We start from the raw sequence: 19476 nt of genomic DNA on the forward strand, positions 1-19476 counted from the left end.
TTTCTTGGCACTCTGCAGACAGACCCAAGGTCCTCTGCACTGGACCAAACACTCAGCTAAACATGTACACACTGTACTCAACCAAATATATTCATTGTGTAACACGTGCCCTGCAGCAGGGTCTTCCAAATGGGTTTTCTCTAGAGATATTTAAGATATCTCAGGGCAATGGCTCACTGATGCTGAACACCAAATGGGTACTACATTCAGTATAGCATTTCATCTGACAGAAATAAAAGTTGAACAAAGACAAGTACTGCTTTGTATCATTCAGGTAATAATTTGACTAGCCGTGGGAAGATACAGGATTTAGCAGACATCAATGTGATGGGCAAAATACTTTCAAGTATCATTTTTTACTCTGTGTACAAGTTATCTACTAAAGTGAATGCAGCTGAAGTAACAAATCCTGATAACTCTCCCTTGTCCATGCTCTATGTAAACCTTAAAATATCACTGTAGTACAGCATTTTTTAAATTAAGTTTATTTGTATTAGTTGTTATTACCACAGCACATGATATAAAATAAGTTCCCATTATATTGACCACATACACTGTGTAAAATACCATACAGTCCTTGCTTGAAAAGACTGATGACTTAAGTTCATGAAAAACTCAGGCTCAGTAAAGCTTCACATCTTGTCTACAGTCAACAAGAGAGATGGTGGCAGAAGAGAGTGAAGAATTCCAGGACAAAATCTGACATCACTGGAGTCTACCTTCAGTGAAACCAGGATTGAAACTGTATGCTTCTGCTTTGTACTCCTTTGCTCAGATTAATCAAACCTGGCATATTTCTACTCTTTGTGCCTTTGCACCAAACCTATTTTTCCTGTAACTCCTGTTTATGAGCTGGTAATATTATGAAAATACAATTAGGATGTAACTTTGTAAAAATCTATTAATCTCTGCCCAGAAGTTCACTAATTAAAATAAGAAATAGTTTACAAAGATATGTCCAAAATTTACACTGTGAGGTTTTTTCACAATATATTCTGCTTCGAAATGCTGTCTCAATGCTTATTGTCCCTTTTCCTGCAATTCTACTGGTGCATTCAATGAGACATTCCTTTCAGATGTAAGTTTCTTCTTTAAAATAACGATAGTTATTAAACCTGGGATAAAGGACAGTCCACGTAACAATGCTGGCAGACCAAGGTAAATCCACCTGAAATAAAAGATGCAGGTTATGAAAGATAAGTATTCATGAAAAAATAGCTAAATTGGTTGGCATACGTCTTATTGTGACAATTGCCCAGATGCTCCAAAGTTGGTGCCCTGATCCTGGATCTCAAGGAAGGTGAATCAACACTAGAAAAAAATATATATCAGTGGCAGTGAGGTGGCTTTTACATCACTCAGTTTCAGGCAACCAATTTAACTAGATAAGCCAGCCACTTTGCCTCCTTACAGAGGTAAGCTCTTCTCTGTAGGGAAAAGGAGAAAGAGACCTGAAAAGGGCAGCCTAGACCCTGAGAGTAAAACTGCTGGGTAGTCATGTGTTAGCCTTCTTCCAAAGCCAACCTCTCTACACAGTATTATATGGAATCAGTTTGAGGCTATTAGTTGAACAATTCCCACAGTGCTTCCTGAAGGACTGAAAAAGGTATGATATGTAGTAGTTTAGATCAAATTCCAACTTGTGTAATTATATAACATCTAAATTTCCCCTAGAAGTGAATTCAAGTACTATTTCAACCATTTTATTTTCAAAGATACTGTATAAAGAGACAATAAATGTCTGACATTTTTCCCACAAGAGTTTACTGCTTTTAGGTCTTTTCGTCATAATTTAGCATTTTTAGGTCTGTTCTCCTAAAAAATTGTAAGTGATTGTAATTGTGGTACCAGAGAATTTCTGGCTAAAGGACATTACAGCATCTGTGACAAAGGCTGCACTCAACAAATGAAGCCAACACCAAAGAAATGTGTTTTGTCTACTAGAAAAATAAGGAGAGCACACAATTGCACCTATATGCATTTAATAATACAGCAAGGAGGAGAAACGAATAAGAAGTGGAAAATATACCTGTATTTGACTATGTCGTATATCCTACATGCTCCTTCTCCACCACAAGACTTAGTACCCCATTTCATGCACGTGGTGTCTATCAAAGCTCCAAAAAAAATGGGAGATGGAATTCCAGCTAAAATGGATATTAGCATTGTTTTAGTGAATAGTATTTTTATTTTTTTTCTGATTAGCAAACGTACCAAGAATCCTACGCTATTTCTTATCTAACCCATCTGCCCTGTCCTCTTCCAGTATGAACCATGTTTTCCATATTCCTTACGTTCCCTTTTTTTCCTTATTCACCTACCTTGTACAAAAGACTCTATTTCCTGTTGCGTGTTTAGCAATATATTCATTAAAATATGGACTGTTACTGACAGCAAAACTCAATATTTTCTCTCATCAGTAACCGTAACTGTTGTGTTCAGTGAACACCTGGCAAGAGCAAAAAAAGGTATAGATGACTTTCAGATGAGTGCCAAATCTAGTCATCCTATTCCCCAGTATATGAAGGCTGCTCTGAAAATAATGCTTCCTGTTTTATTCTGTTGGCCCACAATTCTAGAGGTTGATGCTAGTGGGATGGCAGCAGGACCTTCCCATCAGTATTCCCTTGCATTGTATTGCTGTGTGGCAGATGGCAGCAGAGGGGCAGTCTGATAAAATGGCATCTGACATGGAAGTGCATGAAGCAAAGGTATGTCATTGAATTCTTCCATGTGGAGAAAATGACATCCATTGACATTCGCTGACTCCTGCTTAACATTTACAGAGAGCAGAGTGGACGTGAGCACAGTGAAGTGGTGAATGGTGGTGGTACATTTCAGCAATGGTAACAGCAGTGTGAAAGACAAGTCATGTTCCAAATGGCCATGCAGATGTTTACGAGCATGGTGTGCAGGCTCTTGTTCAGCACTGGTGAAAATGGATAGTTAACAGTGATGACTATGTTGAAATACAGTGTTCTGTATTTGAGAATTTGCTCTATCAAACAGTGTCACTGTGTTCTGTGGTAGTTTCCATGGAAATACATAGGAGACATTACTTTTGGAATTATCTATGTAAATAAATGACTGTTCTCATTTCCAATGTTGCCTAGGTTCATAAAAAAGAAAAAAGAAAAACAAAAACAAAACCAAAAACAAAAACAAAAACATTTCCTGTTCAAAGGCCCTATACTGAAGCATACTCTTGTGTCATGCTTATATGGGTCCTGGTGTGATCCATATAGCTGCTGCAGACCTAACCATGCTCCTGAAGTGTGCTACAGCGTTTCTTACCAAATACTCTTGCAGATAGTTCATGCATACCCACTCCAAATGACTTTTCTTCAGGCTTTAGAGACCTGTATGGTAATTATATTGTAAATAGATTAACAGAGATGACCTTAAAAACATAAATACTTTCATTATTGTTCTTTTCAATCAAAAACTTCATCAAATTAAGTCCAAACCATTCTCATTAGATGACAGTTTGAAAGAGTTCATTATCCTCATTAGATGAAATTCCTTAACTAGGACTGCCAAATCACAAAAAGAAAAGCCATTTTCCCAGTATCATCCACTTGAACAGAAGCCAGCATGAAGTCCAAGAATGTACAGTGGTTTAATCAACATCATGTTGACATAATCAATAAAGAAATTGATTTCACACACCCCTACATTCATTCGGGGAACAGCTGAAAGCCAAAAGTAACATCAATGTAAACCTGAACAAATTTAGCACAACACTAAACCTTAACAACAAACAGAAATGACATAATAGCTTTCTCTTCTTCCTCCCTCTGTGCACAAACCAAAAGCTTTTATTTCCTGGGGGTATCTGACTAAGAGTAAAAAATCCTGTAGGTTTTCTAAGGTAAGGACATTATACTGTACCTTATCAAGACCATGAATCCAGGCATTGCTGCTAAGGAAAAAATGAAGCTGCCGACTAATTGCAGTATTAAAAAGTACTGAAGCATCCTGTCACAGTTTTCTCCTTTGTCACATTGGCCCAGAACTGCAGAGGCATTTTGAAATGGAAACTCTGAAGCTGCAACACAGGTGCAATTTTCAAATACCTGCCAAAAGAGTGTTTTAATCACACAGGCTTGTCAAAACTCACACATTGAGAATGACATTCATGCATTTGGCACCTAGCTCACTCTCCCTGCTCCTGAGTATTTTGCACACATGCAGCTGTGGCCTCTTAACCAGTCTGCCAGGCACAGGTCCATCCTGTGGTGTGTGGGGTTATAGGCAGGGAGGGAGCTGTGTTGTTTTTACACAGCTGACACTACACTTCCACAAGAATGCCATGATCAAAGGAACTGTTATATTTCCAGCACTGCCTGCTTACGTGGTTCTTCCACTGCCATTAAATATGATCCTCTTTTTCATAACCAATATTTGTCTATTTATTTTTTTTCCCAGCATAATAGAATTGATGCTTTACCACACTTTTTCCAGTTCCTGTTGAGGCCTTACACCCCGCCAGACAAGATGACACATAAGTGATTCCATTGTTGGCGCAAACTGGGTCCCATACTTTAAGTGTGCAATCACAATCTCTGTTGCAGTCAGCAAGTAGAGTATTTTCTGCATATGACAACTGATCAAATCTGAAATACATTTAGAAGATGAGGAAGTATTTTAGTAATTAAATAACTATAGTAACCCCTTGAAGTGTTTATTATTCTATGGTAGCTAAAGGGTTGAACCAAGATACACAATCCTACATACCCCTGTCTTAGACTCTGAATGCAGAGTTATGCCTTTCTGTCTTTCCACTGGATGTTATATTAGTCACACTATCATATTACATTATATTATGTTATGCTACCTATTAATAGTTGGGAAGGCATAACCTACAGATTTTTTCTCATCTGTGACATGTATGCTCTTGATTGTCTCTAAGCATTAAATAAAAGTGCATGTTCATTTTCCAGACACGCGACTCACCCATAATGATTAATAGCAGGCTTTAAATCAATAAACTGCAAGTAAGATACCCTCTTACAACTTGCTAGAAATAAAAGTACAGTTAAGTTAAAGAAAGGTTTTGTTTCCCTCTGTAATTCTGAAAACTGCACTGATGTATATTTGATTTATGAACATTTTTTTTATTTAACCTGCTGTTACTTGGCTTGAATGTATAACAAAATGTCTCAAAGAATTAATTTCAATATGTTGCTATGTGAGGCTGGAAACTAAAATGTACCTGTCTCTGTTTCTCAAAACTGTGTAGTCCCTGTCTAATTTATGGCAAGAAAAATCCAGGTTGCACCTCAAAGAACGTACCCTTCATAGGAAACCGTTAGGCCGGCAACTGGTGAAGTGTCACAGATAGTCCAAAAGGCAATAAAGTATAGAAGGTAATCCAGAAAAGTTATCCAACATGCTATATGTGCAGCCTGGTAGGTATTTATCTTGAATTTCTTCATAAATAAGCCTCCAAAAAAGTATCCAAGGCATATAATTGGTATGTTGTAAACACCTATTTTACAAAGTAAAAAGTCCATATTAAAATAAAGAAGGAGAGCATCAAAGCTACTTGTAAAGGATGACTGCTTTGCAATGACTCATATAACTCCTGTGACTAAGTAGTTTAACTGAGTTGGAAATGGAGTTTTAATAGTTCTCTTGCACACCTAAAACATCTACTGAAGTCAACAGCAGCTGTGAACTGCTAGGAGAGTTGGAGGGTAGGACTAAAATGATTCAATGGAAAATTGCCATCTGCAGTTGCAGTGTAATTCCAACACACGTACAGAACAGGGTTTAGGTACAGCCTCCCTAATTGACAGAGAAACCCAATGCTGAGCATGCTGAGCATCATGGAATGAAGGCACAGACATTAAATTTCTGTATGAGATTACTGAACTTGCTCTCTCCTTGGCTGTTAGATACCTTAAGGAAGAAAATAGTGATTGAAGGTCATTCAGGAACTAGTTTTACATCTTCACCATATGGTTTTGTTGGCATTGCTCAAGGCAGTGTTGGTTCTGTAACAATCCTTGACTGTCAGTGAGCATGGAGGAGGTGAGGAGAGGGGAAGACTATTGAATGTGAAGATTCTCTCGAAGTACAATGTACTTAGATACAGAAGGCAGCTTGTCTTTAAAAAAAAATCCAGCAATATAATATCAGCGCAAAAAGGAAAGGATGATATTTACATGCCTTTGAACAAACAATTTCAAAACACTGGCAACTGAGAATTATAGTAATACTCATAAAGTCTGGGACGTTCTGTGTTTCTGGGATTAAAGAAATTATGTAACTGCTGTGGAAGATAAGCACTGAGTTAAGAAACAGAAATATGGCTAGCTGTATTTTAAGATTTTCCTTCTATGACAGTTCAATAAATTATAATCAAATTAAGCCAGAGCAGTTAAACAAAAGAACACTGAGAATTTAAGAACTGAAAAAGAGGAGCTATAAGAAGGCTCTGACACTTCCAGGGTATTTGCTTTGTGTCACAACTACTTGCCATTTCTGTTTCCAGATGTACACCACCTTCTTGTCCCTGCTCACAGGGAAAAAAAGAGAGGCTCACAAAGTCATAAAAAGACAGGCATTTGGTCAGTGCTTTCTTCCCATGGAGGTCTGCATGTGAAAGAGGATCTATTGGTTTCAGAAGGCTAAGGAACATCAGAAGAGTGGAGATGATGGAAAGTGTTGAAGATCACTGGCAATTTTAACTACACATACATTCAACTCATCTTTGTCTTAAGAGTGTTAACAGTGTTGTTTCTGTGAACATGAAATATACCCTCTGCTTTAAAATATCATTTTTAAACAATGATCATATAAGCATCAGTCACCCAAACATTCTTAGTGTAAACTAAAATAACCTCTCTGAAATCAGTGGTTTAAGCTTTACATCAGCTGAACTTTCATAGAATCATAGAATCACAAGGTTGGAAAGGACCCGCGAGATCATCTGGTCCAACCATCCTCCTATCACCATTACTACCACTAAGCTACTAAACAACATCTCATAGCACCTCATTCAGATGCGTCTTGAACAATGGAATCGTAGAATCACAATGTTGGAAAGGACCTACAAGATCATCTTTCTGGCATAATTGAACAGATGGGAAGGGGACTATTCTTGACAGAAAATGAGGAGATTCTTAGCAGAAAATGCATGGTGATTTAGAAACATTTTGTAGTGTGGAATCTGTCATTTATATATGCATTTTCCCATAATATGTGTATGTGTGCATACACACATGAATATACACGTATATATATATATATATATATATATACACACATATATACACAGAGAGTTTTAGCAGAGAGATGGTAGAACAGAATGAAGCAAATTTACCAATTAAAAAGATGGCATCTGATGCAGATTTTCCAAATTGCTGTTCCAAATATTTAGGCATGAAGGATATCATGCCAATGAAGGCGCTGAACTGTAGCACACTTATAACTATAAATAACATATAAACTGGGTTGCGAAGCAAAGCCTTGAGGTATGGGAAGAAATCTGAAATGAAATAATGTAATGAGTTAGTGTGATACTTTATGAAATTAATCATCTGTTGTCCAGTGTTGATAAGAGGAAGAAAAGGGGAAGGTGATTACTAAATGGATCAGGATAATTCTTGTGCTTTGCCAGACACCAGAGCTCAAAGATTTATTGATTAGTCCAGGCTACCCTGACATGTTTCTTCTACACAGAGGTAGCCTCGCATACACTTATCCCCAGTGAGTCTACTGCTTATGAAAATCATTTGATCATGAAAGTTTCAGGAGTCTTTTAGCTTTTCAGTGTCTGAACTTTGCACATATGAACTCACAGCAGCAGCTACTACACTACCTTTCCTACTGCTTACCTCAGCCCATGACCTAAAGCATTCACCAAAATCCTTTTTTCTGCACCCACCAGGCAAAGGGAATACAAAGAGGGAAGGATGCAAACACGCTAGGTACCTATGATAACATGCAACAGACATGTGATTACTGACTTTGGTTATTACAGCTGTTGGCAATGTGGCAGAAAAGGCCTGCAGTCATTCCCATCATATGCTCAAAGTCTGCATTTTCTAGTTTTCTGCCGAGTAAAACACTGAGAAACTAATTTATACTTTCTCTGAGTAATGTCTTTTCTCTGTGTTATGTCTATTAATTATCTGAACAAGAAAATACCAAAAAGAAAATACAGTCCTCTTTTTCTGATGTTCTCTGTTAACTAATGTACTGAGCTAGTATCAGGAAACTGCAGGAAAATGTGAGTTTCTGCAGAACAACAATAGTAGTTCATCTATGCACTTATATTTCCAACCAGCACAAAAAATATTAGACTTGTAAAAACAGCTTCCTGCGGGTATATAGCTTCCCAGGTTTATAGATCTGAAAAACTGCAGATGTGAACATTGCTAACAGTAACATGAATAAATGCAAAGCAAATAGATTTTTGTTTAACAGTCATTAAATGTTTATGAGACTCTTAAGCACCTGCCTATTTCCTTTTTGGCGTTAAGCTGGACTCAAGAAATGCACAAGCCTTGTGCTTCTTTCTGGTTTTGCTACTCAGTGAATGTGAGGTACAAGCATCTAATATCTGCAACTGATCCAAAGCTCACCAAGGTGTAGTATTCACAACCAGATTTCAGTGCATTAATCCCAGCAGGAAGAAAAGCTACAGATCTATATTCATGCTGCAGAGAGAAAGGGGTGAATTCAGATTCTGCATCAATGAAACCCTCTGCCTCTGTGAAGAGACATTCTAAATGCTTGCTCAAATTCTTTGTACTAGAGAGAGTAGAAAATCATAGCATGCACTCCGTACCTTGGACATATTGGTATTTTAAAAAATGCATACTGTTCACACCCTAAGGACAAAACTAAGACAATAATAAAACACAGTATAACCTGCCTTTAGCAATTTCATACATGGTCTGTTTGGTTTCCTTTTGTTCATTTTCTTCTAATAGTACTCCTTCCTTTTTACACGTCTCCTCAGACTCATTGGTTTCCCCTTCCTTCACAAGTGACCTGGGCAAAAACCAAAAAGGTAGTCCTGCAAGAAAATTCACTAATGCACAAATCAAAATGCCCAGCCACCATGCTCCAACCCAGCGGACATCAGTAGGTGTTATAGTTAGCTCTCCTAAAAAAGAAACAACAACAAGAAAAGCAATGGAATCTCAGTTAGTTTATAAATACTTGTACTTTCATTCTCTGTTTTTCTGATCAGCTCTGATATAGTTTATTAAAAGCACTTTAAACATCTATACTGAAGCTGATAAAAGAGAACAAATAACCTCCAATCTTCTTATTTGTCTAGAAAATTTCATCATTTCAACCGTTTGTGCTAAATTAATTTTAGCCTTTTCCTATGTTAAGCCAGATGATGCAATCATTCATCAATTTATATGCAGATTCATTCATGTATGTGTGAACTCAGGGCTTTTATTGGATTGAATACCATATTGACTTTTTCCATCCTAAAAGAAATACCAGCAAATTAAAATGAATGCACTTCATATTTGAAGTTCATTCAGCACTCCATCTTGCTGGTTGATAGAGCATTATGCCAACTGATTTACATAAAGGATTTCCTATATTCAATGTAAGATTTTACATATTAATCCATCACCTGCATCTACAGATTCCAGATCAACAAACAGTTTTGCACAGAATGATGACAACAAGAAACCAAGAAAGGGGCCAATTACTGTTGCAGTATGTAGACAACCTGAATATAAAAGGAGAAAACATACAAAATCAAAACACAGACATAAATATTTTGTTGAAATAATTCTAGTTGCTTAGAATAGCTTTACTGAATGAACACTTAGAGCTAAAAATGACATTCTTTCAACAAATAGTTAAATTACAAGTTCTACACTACTACTGTTTCATTTCAATTTAATCCAAACTTCATTGCTTAAATGAGGTAATGTCTTTCTTCTCTCTTCACCTTTGTTTATTTTCACCTTTGTTTGGGGGGAGGAATTAGCATGGTAGGAGAGGTTTACCCTGGTAGAAAGGCGAATTTTCTGTTTTGGCAAATTCCTCCAAATATGAAATGCCTAAAGGCACAACGGGAGTTTCACCCATTCCTCGTATTAAGTTTCCAACCATCACAAATATCCACAGCAAGGACCCAGGCTCCTTTTCACACTCTGAGAATAGAATAAGAAGCCAGAATTAATGCTTTGATTCCACCAGCTACATTCTAGAGATGTAGACAAATGACTGACTAACAGTTAAAACTGTGATTAGTAGATCAATCCCATACATATACCCTATTTATAGATCATATATTCTATATGGATATAAATAGTTGCTATACTCCAAAGGCTCCAGAATAAAAAGAAGTTGCACTTGCTGGAGTAGAGTTCATATCCCTTCTGTCTCCATGCCACATCTTGTCTAAACACCTGTCAGTCCAATCACTGCATAAACTAGGACTCTTCCTGTACTCATCTCCCTCATCAAAGCTGCTATTTCCCTGACAATTGAAAGAAAAATACCCCTGAACAAGTGTGATGTAGGGATAAATTTATCTTGTCTCACAGATTAAGGTCTTTCCAGCATCCTTTTCTGTTTCAAGATTAATACCAACCTGCCTTAGAGTGAGGCAGGTCTCCAGACCTGCAATATGCAAGCAAATCCTTGGAGTGGCAAAAATGATCAATATTTACTAGGTAAAACTGCTATTTTTATCCAAACAGAGCCTCCCCTGGTGCAACTTAAGGTCTTTACCTCTCATCCTATCGGTAGTTACACAGGAGAAGAGGCCAAACCCTACCTCCCTACAACCTTCTTCAGGTAGTTGTAGTCTTGGCTGGCCATCTGAGCACACTGCTGTCTCATGTTTGGCTGAGCACTGACTAGCACCCTCAGATCCTTCTCCTTCACACAGCTTTCCAGACATTCTGCTCCAAGCATTGCACAAAGTTGTTCAGCCTCACCCCCGAGGAAGACGGTACACCCAACGTGGCTTTAACTTTGGATTGTAGAGACCGCCCATTGGTAAAGGCTTATATCTCTTACGTAGATTTACCACCTAATTTCCCTGGCCGTTGTTGTGTCTCAATTATAGCACTTATTGATTCAGGAGCGGATGTTACTGTTATATCGGAAAAGGATTGGCCTGCTGAGTGGCCGGTGGGCTCCTCACAGATTATCAGAGGGGTTGGAGGAACCATCCCCACTGGAAGATCTCTTGGAGAGGTGGAAATAGTCATAGTCAATAGAGATGGTTCACTGGAGAGGCCTGCTTCGCTTGTCCCGCTCATTGCCAAAGTGCCGGGAACTCTTTTGGGACGAGACTTCTTGAAAAGTGTGGGTGCACGTATTACAAATTTATAGTAAGGGCCACTGTCTGCCAATTATCCACTGTTCTTGCAATCCCATTGCAGTGGAAAACAGATGCGCGCCCTGTTTGGGTAGATCAGTGGCCCCTTCCTCATGAGAAACTTAAGGCGCTTAGGCAATTGGTTAATCAAGAACTGCAATTAGGTCATATAGAACCTTCTCTTAGTCAATGGAATACTCCAGTCTTTGTTATTAGAAAACATTCCGGTGCCTTCCGTCTATTGCATGATTTGCGTGCAGTAAATGCTCAACTTGTGCCTTTTGGAGCTGTACAACAGGGAGGACCAGTGCTGTCAGCAGTTCCTAAGGGATGGCCGTTGGTTGCCATAGATTTAAAAGATTGCTTTTTCTCCATTCCTCTTGCGGAAAGGGATCGGGAGGCGTTTGCATTCACAGTGCCTACTCCTAACAATCAAGGCCCTGTTGAAAGGTTCCAGTGGCGTGTCCTCCCACAAGGAATGGCATGTTCTCCCACCATTTGTCAATTAGTCGTTGGCAAGGTATTAGAGACCACCAGAAAAGACTTTCCTCAGTATACAATCCTGCATTATATGGATGACCTTTTACTGGCTGCTCCTACAGAACAAGAACTACAGAAACTCGAGTTGCAGGTAATAGACACTTTAACTTCTGCTGGATTTACCATCTCTGAACAAAAGTTGCAGAGGGGTCCCGGGGTGGAGTATCTAGGATATAAATTTGGCCCTGAGATGGTCCGTCCTGTGGGTTTAAATATCCAACCACGTATCAAGACACTATGGGATGTTCAAAGACTAGTGGGAGCCCTTCAATGGGTTCGAAGTGCTTTAGGGATACCTCCCCGTTTAATGAAACCCTTCTATGACCAGCTGAAGGGATCGGATCCAAAAGAACCCCGAGAAATTACTACTGAAATGACTACGGCGTGGCAAGAAATATTACAGCAATGTATGGAAGGTTCTCTAGCGAGATGGGACTCCTCTAAAGATATTGAAATAGCTATCTGCAGATGTGAAGCTGGAGCTGCTGCGGTATTAGGTCATTCCCTCAAAGCTAAGCCTCAGCCACTGTGGTGGTTGTTCTCTGTGCAGCCCACACGTGCTTTTACTTCATGGCTCGAAGTGTTAGCAATGCTACTCAGAAAATCTCGATTGCTCTCATTGCGAGTTCTAAAACGAGAGCCTGATGTTATTTACTTACAAGGTTCATTTCGTAATGTGCAACCACTTCCAGAAATCCTCCTCATAGTATTGCAAGACTTTGGGGGGCGAGTGATATACTCTGACACTTTACCCGTCTTTGATGTGGCTAAACCACTTGGTATCTCTCTGCGAGTTCGGGTGCAAACTTCTCCGCTTGAGGGGCCTACGCTGTTTACAGATGCATCCTCAGTCACCGGGCAAGGGGCAGTGGTTTGGCAAGATTCTGACAACAACTGGCAAACTGCTGTCTTCATGAACCGAGCGGTCAGCGTACAGATGCTTGAGGTAATGGCTGTAGCGACAGCAATGCGCTTATGGCGAAAAATACCTTGTAATATCGTCACTGATTCTGCTTTTGCAGCAAAACTGCTAGTTCGGATGGGGCAGGAGGGTCTTCCAAACACAGAGGTCGCTGGAATCTTGGAGGAGGCTCTAGCTTCTCGTACAGCTCCTGTTGCCGTCTTACATGTACGTAGCCATTTTGCCACGTTTCTTGATGAGTCACGGTGGTCTTTTGGCTCTGGCAAAGGTTTCGCAAGAAGCTGGGAAATTGGGGGTTTCCGAGTCACGGCAACACAAAGTGCACTTAGTCTTTTTGAAGCTTATCCCCTTGGCCTCAGCCCATTGATACAGCATGCCCCGATCCCTCTGCAGGGTCTTCTTACCCTCAGGCAGATCAGCACTTGTTGCCAACTTGGTGCCATTTGCAAACTTACTGAGGGTGCACTCGATTCCCTTGTCCAGGTCATCAATAAAGATATTTTTAAGAGGACCAGCCACAACACTGACCCCTGTGGAACACCACTCACGACCAGTTGACAGCTGGATTTAACTCCATTCACCACCACTTTCTGGGCCCAGCCCTCCAGCCCGTTCTTCACCTAGCAAAGAGTGTATCTATCCAAGCCAAGGGCTGACAGCTTCCCCAGGAGAAGGCTGAGTAGTCTTTTTTAAAGATTCGGGTAATTGTTGCCTAAAGGCCATATACCACTGTTTGACTGCTGTATGAAAATTGATACCAAGTAATAAAAGGCAAAAAAGTTCCTCATAGTGAGGTGCTACCATTTGCTTCCAAGAAAGTGAGAGCAGTGCAGAAGTTGTGTTCTCCTACACTTGCATGAAATGAAATTCCTGAACTTTCTAGCTTCTTTGTCTTCTTTCAAACTGATAGCTGGATTTAGATTGATTGCTTCTAATTTTCTGAAGTTAATAAGCCTCCAGAAAAGCATATAGAGAGTAAATTCCTCTGAGAATTTAGCAAAGCCTTTGTAGAGTCCCTAGACAAGCTACAAGGAAAGACCAGACAGTTCAGACTAAATGCTTCCCTCTGAGGTAGTTGAATACCACAGAGATTAATCCCAACCTCAGTGAGAAGATCTCATGTTTTCTCTGTCTCTTTTGACATCACAGTAGTTACTTTTATGCATACACTACTGCCAGTGAACATGCATGTTTCAGTCACCCAGGTAAGTTTCAGTCTAGTTTATATTATTTTCTCTTTTCTTTAAAAAGATTTAGGAGCTCCTTTTTTTTTTTTTCTTCTATCTTTATTTTTCATTACTTTATATCCTGTGTAGTACAGTAAAGAAAAAGAACTTGGTTCCTTTCACCCACTGTCCAATGAATAGCTTTCCAGCTCTTTATAGTGTCGTTGTATTTCAAGTTTTAATAAAGGAACATGTCTGAGAATAATCTCATGTTATATTTCCGTGAAGTGAAATGATAAGTATATTAACCAAGCTGTTTGGATGCTGTGGAAACTGCTTGAAAAGGAGCTACAGCTGTGGAGTCACAGGTTAAGAGAGAACAAGACTAGGAAATCTCCTGAGCTTTAGTTTTTAAGCCTGCAGAAAGTACTGATCAAAAATAGGATCTTGAAAATAAAGAGATAAAAGTGAGCTAATAAAAACTGAGGGAGAAGTTGTAGTAGGCATAGGAAGAGTCATACCTGTTGATGGTTCCTCTGTAGGTAAAGAGAACAAGCTTTGATTAACATGGCACAGAGGCATAACTGAAGAATTTTCCTGTGGTACAACACTGCTTTCAATATGATACCTGTTTGAATCAAAGTAAAACATGTTTCATGAAGCTACCTGAAAGAGCAGCATGCAGCAAGAAGGAAATCCACTTCAAAAATGAACTCAGAATTTATAACAAATAGGACTAGGAACAAAAGAACTGTATCAAGAAACTGATGCAGTGTTTGATCTGGACAGTTACCTAATTACTAGTCTCTGGCATAACTGTGCTACAATGTTTCAGGAGAAGATGATGAAATCCCTCGTATCATCTTTTCCCCTCTCCCCCTTACATTCTATTTGAATTTACACCCTAAGCAGAGGGTGCCACCAGGGCTGTCAGAGCCAAGAGTGGTGACAGTCCTCAGGAATGATGGCTGACTTTTGAAGCCATCTCATAAGCAAAACAATTAAATAAGTTGCTCTGCAACTGTTTTGTCACACTCATGCTCAGCAATTCCTCACTCATTCAGCAAACACATTCCAGTGGGAGGAGTTGCATATTAAAGCATGTCAGGATCCCAAGAAGCTTTTGTGATTTAACCAAATGTGGCAGCTCCAGCCCAGGGCTGCTCCTGCAGGGCCCTCAAAGGGCTGCAGCTCCCTCAGGCCTCATCCTCTGCTTCACCTCGGGCTGCTCCATGCTTGCATGGGCAGATCTGCTTCATTTGGTGCCCACAGGCTGCAGGGCTGCCTACTCCACTGTGAGGCTCTACTGGGTGGTAGAGAGCTTCTGCTCCTCACCTCAAGCACCTCTCACCCTCCTTGATGCCTGTAGGGCTTCTTCTCTCCCATTTCTCACTCCTCTTTCCCAGCTGCTGTCATACAGGAGTTTTCCCTGTCCTTAACTCTGCTCTTGCAATTAGAGTAATTCCTGGCTCAGCTCTGGCAGCAGCGGGTCCCTTTTGGAGCCATTGGAACTGCCTGAGATGGGGCAGCTCCTGTAATGTTCTCACAGAGGCCACTCTGCAGCCCTCCCTCTGCTAACAGAGCCTTGTCCCATGAGCCCTATACACCAAAATACTCACCTTCCAATTAGGAAATGAGGAAATGATGTCAAAAGACAGCCAAATGCAAAAACTGTGCAGCCCAAAGCAATTATTTTGGGTCTGTGAAACTTTCCTCCAAAGTAACTCACAAATGCTATCAGCAGCAGGTTACCTGCAAGAAGAACCTAGTTCACATTTACAAACAAAGGCACTCTCTTACCTTTTAAAGTCCAAGAGCAATTCTCATTATATATTGTTAGCTCAACATCCACTACTTCTCTTGACCTATAAATACAGTAACTAGATGGGGAACTGGCTAAATAGTGCAGTAATACCCTCCTATCTGTGATATTCTTCTGGAAGACTTACATCACATGAGAAGAATTTGAGAATAGGAGGCAGAACAGAAAAGGTATTATGGTGGAAGAGGAGGTTTTTGACCACAGTTGTGTAGAGAAGTTTCTCACAACTTTACGTAGTGATTAGGCCCAGGACTGCAAAATAAGAGCTGCTTTGGGAAGTTGCTCTCCTATTAATTTTAATAATAGTTAAAGAGGAATAAAAATATTCTGTAACTAGTGCCATTTAAAAATTCAGATGACATTAAAAAAAATGGAATGTCTCCTCCTCTACTTTCACAGTGCAACTAAGAGATGTCTGGTCTCATACCATGGATTAAATCCTGCAACAGTAAAAATTCGCTAACTGTTCAACTTCTAGTTTTGTGATCTTTTTGTCAGAATAACAAAACCGTATCTTTTACTGGTGGGCATAATGTTCTGAAAGAAAATAGCATCCCTTTTTATGCATGATTGCTAGACTGACTGCACTGAACCGGTAGCTTGAATGGAACTTGAATACATGTATTTGAACAGCCCTAATAAGATCTTATGCCTACACTTGCACAGACCTAGTAAATACTTCATGCCTGGCACATACACAGATCCTTAATCATTTTAAATATTAATATGATGATTCATAGTTACTTTACATCTCTGGAAATAAGAACACCGCAACTTGCTATAGAAAAGTATATATGAAAGGATGATCTATTTAAAATTGTGAAGTTTTTACTTCATTAATCATATTTTTTATTATTAATCTCAGCCATTTAATATTTCTTAAACTCTCCTTCTTGTCAAAAGCAAAAATATATTCTGGGTATTCAGTATCTGTCATAACAATGAGTTGCCCCATAAGACTTCTTTGCAGGCAGCAGCAATGGTATCACAGTTTCTCCTACTTGAATATGCTGAAAAGGGCCTTGTGTCTCTTACTCACAGTGTGTATGAGCCTGTGCTGGTCATTTCCTCAGCTGAGTCAAGGATCATAAAGATCCAGACTCCAATTTTAAGAGCATAAAACATGCTTTGACAATGTCCACTGAGTTGGGTCTGAAGCTCTTAAGTCTTTTGTTTGGCCTTTGTGGCAATGGCAAGACTTAAGCATTTCACTGGGCAGTAAAGCTCATCAACAGGTTTGAGGGGTGCTAACAGTAGAAACCTTATTTGCAGTTGCATGGGCGTGAAAACTTAAAATACTATTGAGTTTGAGTAAGGAGACAATCCATGCCAAACAAATTTGAGGTCACTGACTGAAAGAACTGTAAAAATGCTAATATGAACTTACATCCAAACTGGGTCTATGCAATCATTCTGTTTTGTTATTTATTTACTATAAAGCTTATCAAGTAGTTATGGTTTGTTAGTTGCTCTGTAATATTGTGAGATAAGTTAGCTAAAACAACCGCTCATCCTAAACATCCTCATATAAGTTGTCCTGTTATTTTCCAAGATACTCAGAGTGTAAGTGTTAACACAGACGGTAGAAGAGAGTTGGTCACTATGCTGTCACAAACACCCACTGACAGATTGCTGATGGACATGAGAGTCACTAATACACAGTCAGCCAACATTTTATATTTTCAAAGAAAAATAAATATTAAAATGAGTAATTACCAATTTCAAAGCTTCCATTAATGATCCCCACTAAAGATGCTGGAATATTGAATTGCTTCTCTATCTGTGTGTACATGCTGTTCAAGTAAGCACCAGTCATCGTTTTACCAATAAATGCAAATGACAGCGCCAGCAGAAATAACTAGGAAGGGAAGAGTAGATTGTATGAAGAATTCAAAATTACATATTTAGGAATTTACATGGCTGTTTTACCACCAGAGATGTGCTTCTAAGTAAAACAACTGAGTATTTTCTGATCTACTCATAGAGGAATATAACGTAAACAGAAGTTCAGATCCCCTTAGTCCACAGAATTCTGGCTTCACTGAACTAAAAAAAAACGAGGGCATACTTTGTTCGCCCCGCTTGCCCAGCCAAGTCAGGCACAGCGCAGTCTCACCCAACTGGACCCTGATGCAAGATTTCCATCTGCAGGGCTGCGGAACACCTGCAGCCTGAGGGAATAAAGCCTCCAGTGCTGGGTGCAAGGTTCTTGACACTCTGCTTATCTCAGCAGTTTATAGGATTCTTGCAGAATTAAGATCATTGCCTTTGATAGAATTACTGGATTAGGTAGCTCTTTTGTCTTATCAGTAGAGGTCATGAGCCAATTTCAAACATTAGCAGTAGAGAGAGTGTCCTCTCTGACAAGAATCTGGTAGTAAGTGACCATGAGAAAAAAAAATACATACACACACACACACATACATATACACACACTGCATTATTCAAGTGCTTTAAATTTTAGGGTTATTAATAAACATTATTTAGGAAATAAAACTAATAGTATTTTTAAATACATCAACTACAACAGCTAAAAAGCATAAGTAACATATTTGGGCTTTGAATTCCTCTTAAATCACGCTACTTTGTAATTCTTTATAGTGCTTCTCGACAGCTTGAATAGTCTGGGGTTACATCCACAGCCATTTTTACTTCCATGTCACAATTGGTTCATTTCACAAGTTTATAAACAAACGGTAATCGTGCCAGACTAGAGGGATCACACAAGTTCAGAGGTGGAAATTCAAAGGAGCAATCAAGCATATCTCTAACACATCACAGAGTTCAGGGACATAAAAAGCAACATGTTTGGTTACAAGTTCTCTCGACCTCAGTGTTCAAAGCATTAACAATAAGGAAAGAAACAGACCATTCATTCATTCTATAGTTTAACTCCTGTTGAATGACTGCAAGTGCAAGTAGCTGTGACTCTGCTCATATAAAACTGCTAAAACACTTCTGTACCTTAAGCCTGGAAATGCCGCAGAATTTGTCGTCTGCACATGGTTTCCGAGTTTCTTTCATGTTGCCTTTCTGAGTCAATCCTGATGTCTGAATCTGTCCTACTGACCCCTTATGGTGTTGAAAAAGACAAAAGAAAACAACAACAACAAAAAACAACAAAAAACAACAAAAACCCACAACCATTGATCAATGCATAAATCAATAAATATAGCATTTCTCCTGAGATACTTGATATTTGATCATCTTCCTTAAATAACTGCAAACCAGTCTAACAGTGGATTCCAACAGAACCTATAAGCACATGCATGTACATTTTCTATTTGTGAAAACCCAACCAAAATAATTAACGTAACAGCTAGCTATTTCACATCAGATGCTCAATGCTATCAGCACTATAGTTTCAGCATTGTCACACAGCAGGTAGAGATGAATCAGAAGTATGTTGAGATGACACCTGAAGGAAAAGTATGAGAAGATCAATGAGACAGATACATGAAACTGTATAAAAATGGTGAAAAATGGCCACAGGCCAACCAGAAGGTAAGGAATGGAGAAAAGAGACCTTCTGAATGCAAAGTTTGTAACTGTCTGTAATACTGCTTTTCAGTCTTAACCACAAGCATTCGGATTGAACACTGGGAGGCAACACTCTGAACATTTGTGTGCCTGGCTGACACATACCTGTTTTCTGTGGTCTTTAGTACTATCTCTGTCCTTGCTAGCCATACAAAGGACATACAAAGGA

General features: G+C 39.2%; 1 protein-coding gene across 6 annotated transcripts in view; it reads right to left on the minus strand.

The window, feature by feature from the left end:
- Positions 1 to 475: 475 nt before the first annotated feature.
- The window catches only part of LOC140260410 (solute carrier organic anion transporter family member 1A2-like), a 53854-nt gene continuing 34853 nt past the window's right edge, over positions 476 to 19476 (minus strand). For all 6 annotated transcript variants that reach the window (XM_072352781.1, XM_072352762.1, XM_072352788.1 and 3 more), the window contains 14 exons: positions 18732 to 18839; positions 17484 to 17625; positions 15565 to 15697; positions 14467 to 14573; positions 9993 to 10139; positions 9611 to 9709; positions 8888 to 9121; positions 7331 to 7495; positions 5296 to 5491; positions 4451 to 4616; positions 3892 to 4076; positions 3295 to 3359; positions 2030 to 2147; positions 476 to 1168 (listed from right to left, as the gene is read on the minus strand). In XM_072352781.1, the coding sequence (XP_072208882.1) occupies positions 1021 to 1168; positions 2030 to 2147; positions 3295 to 3359; positions 3892 to 4076; positions 4451 to 4616; positions 5296 to 5491; positions 7331 to 7495; positions 8888 to 9121; positions 9611 to 9709; positions 9993 to 10139; positions 14467 to 14573; positions 15565 to 15697; positions 17484 to 17625; positions 18732 to 18839 (2013 nt within the window). In that variant the 3' untranslated portion in view covers positions 476 to 1020. The remainder of the gene's footprint in view (positions 1169 to 2029; positions 2148 to 3294; positions 3360 to 3891; positions 4077 to 4450; positions 4617 to 5295; positions 5492 to 7330; positions 7496 to 8887; positions 9122 to 9610; positions 9710 to 9992; positions 10140 to 14466; positions 14574 to 15564; positions 15698 to 17483; positions 17626 to 18731; positions 18840 to 19476) is intronic.

This window comes from Excalfactoria chinensis, chromosome 1 (genome assembly GCF_039878825.1).
Source record: "Excalfactoria chinensis isolate bCotChi1 chromosome 1, bCotChi1.hap2, whole genome shotgun sequence".
Classification (NCBI taxonomy): Eukaryota; Metazoa; Chordata; class Aves; order Galliformes; family Phasianidae; genus Excalfactoria; species Excalfactoria chinensis.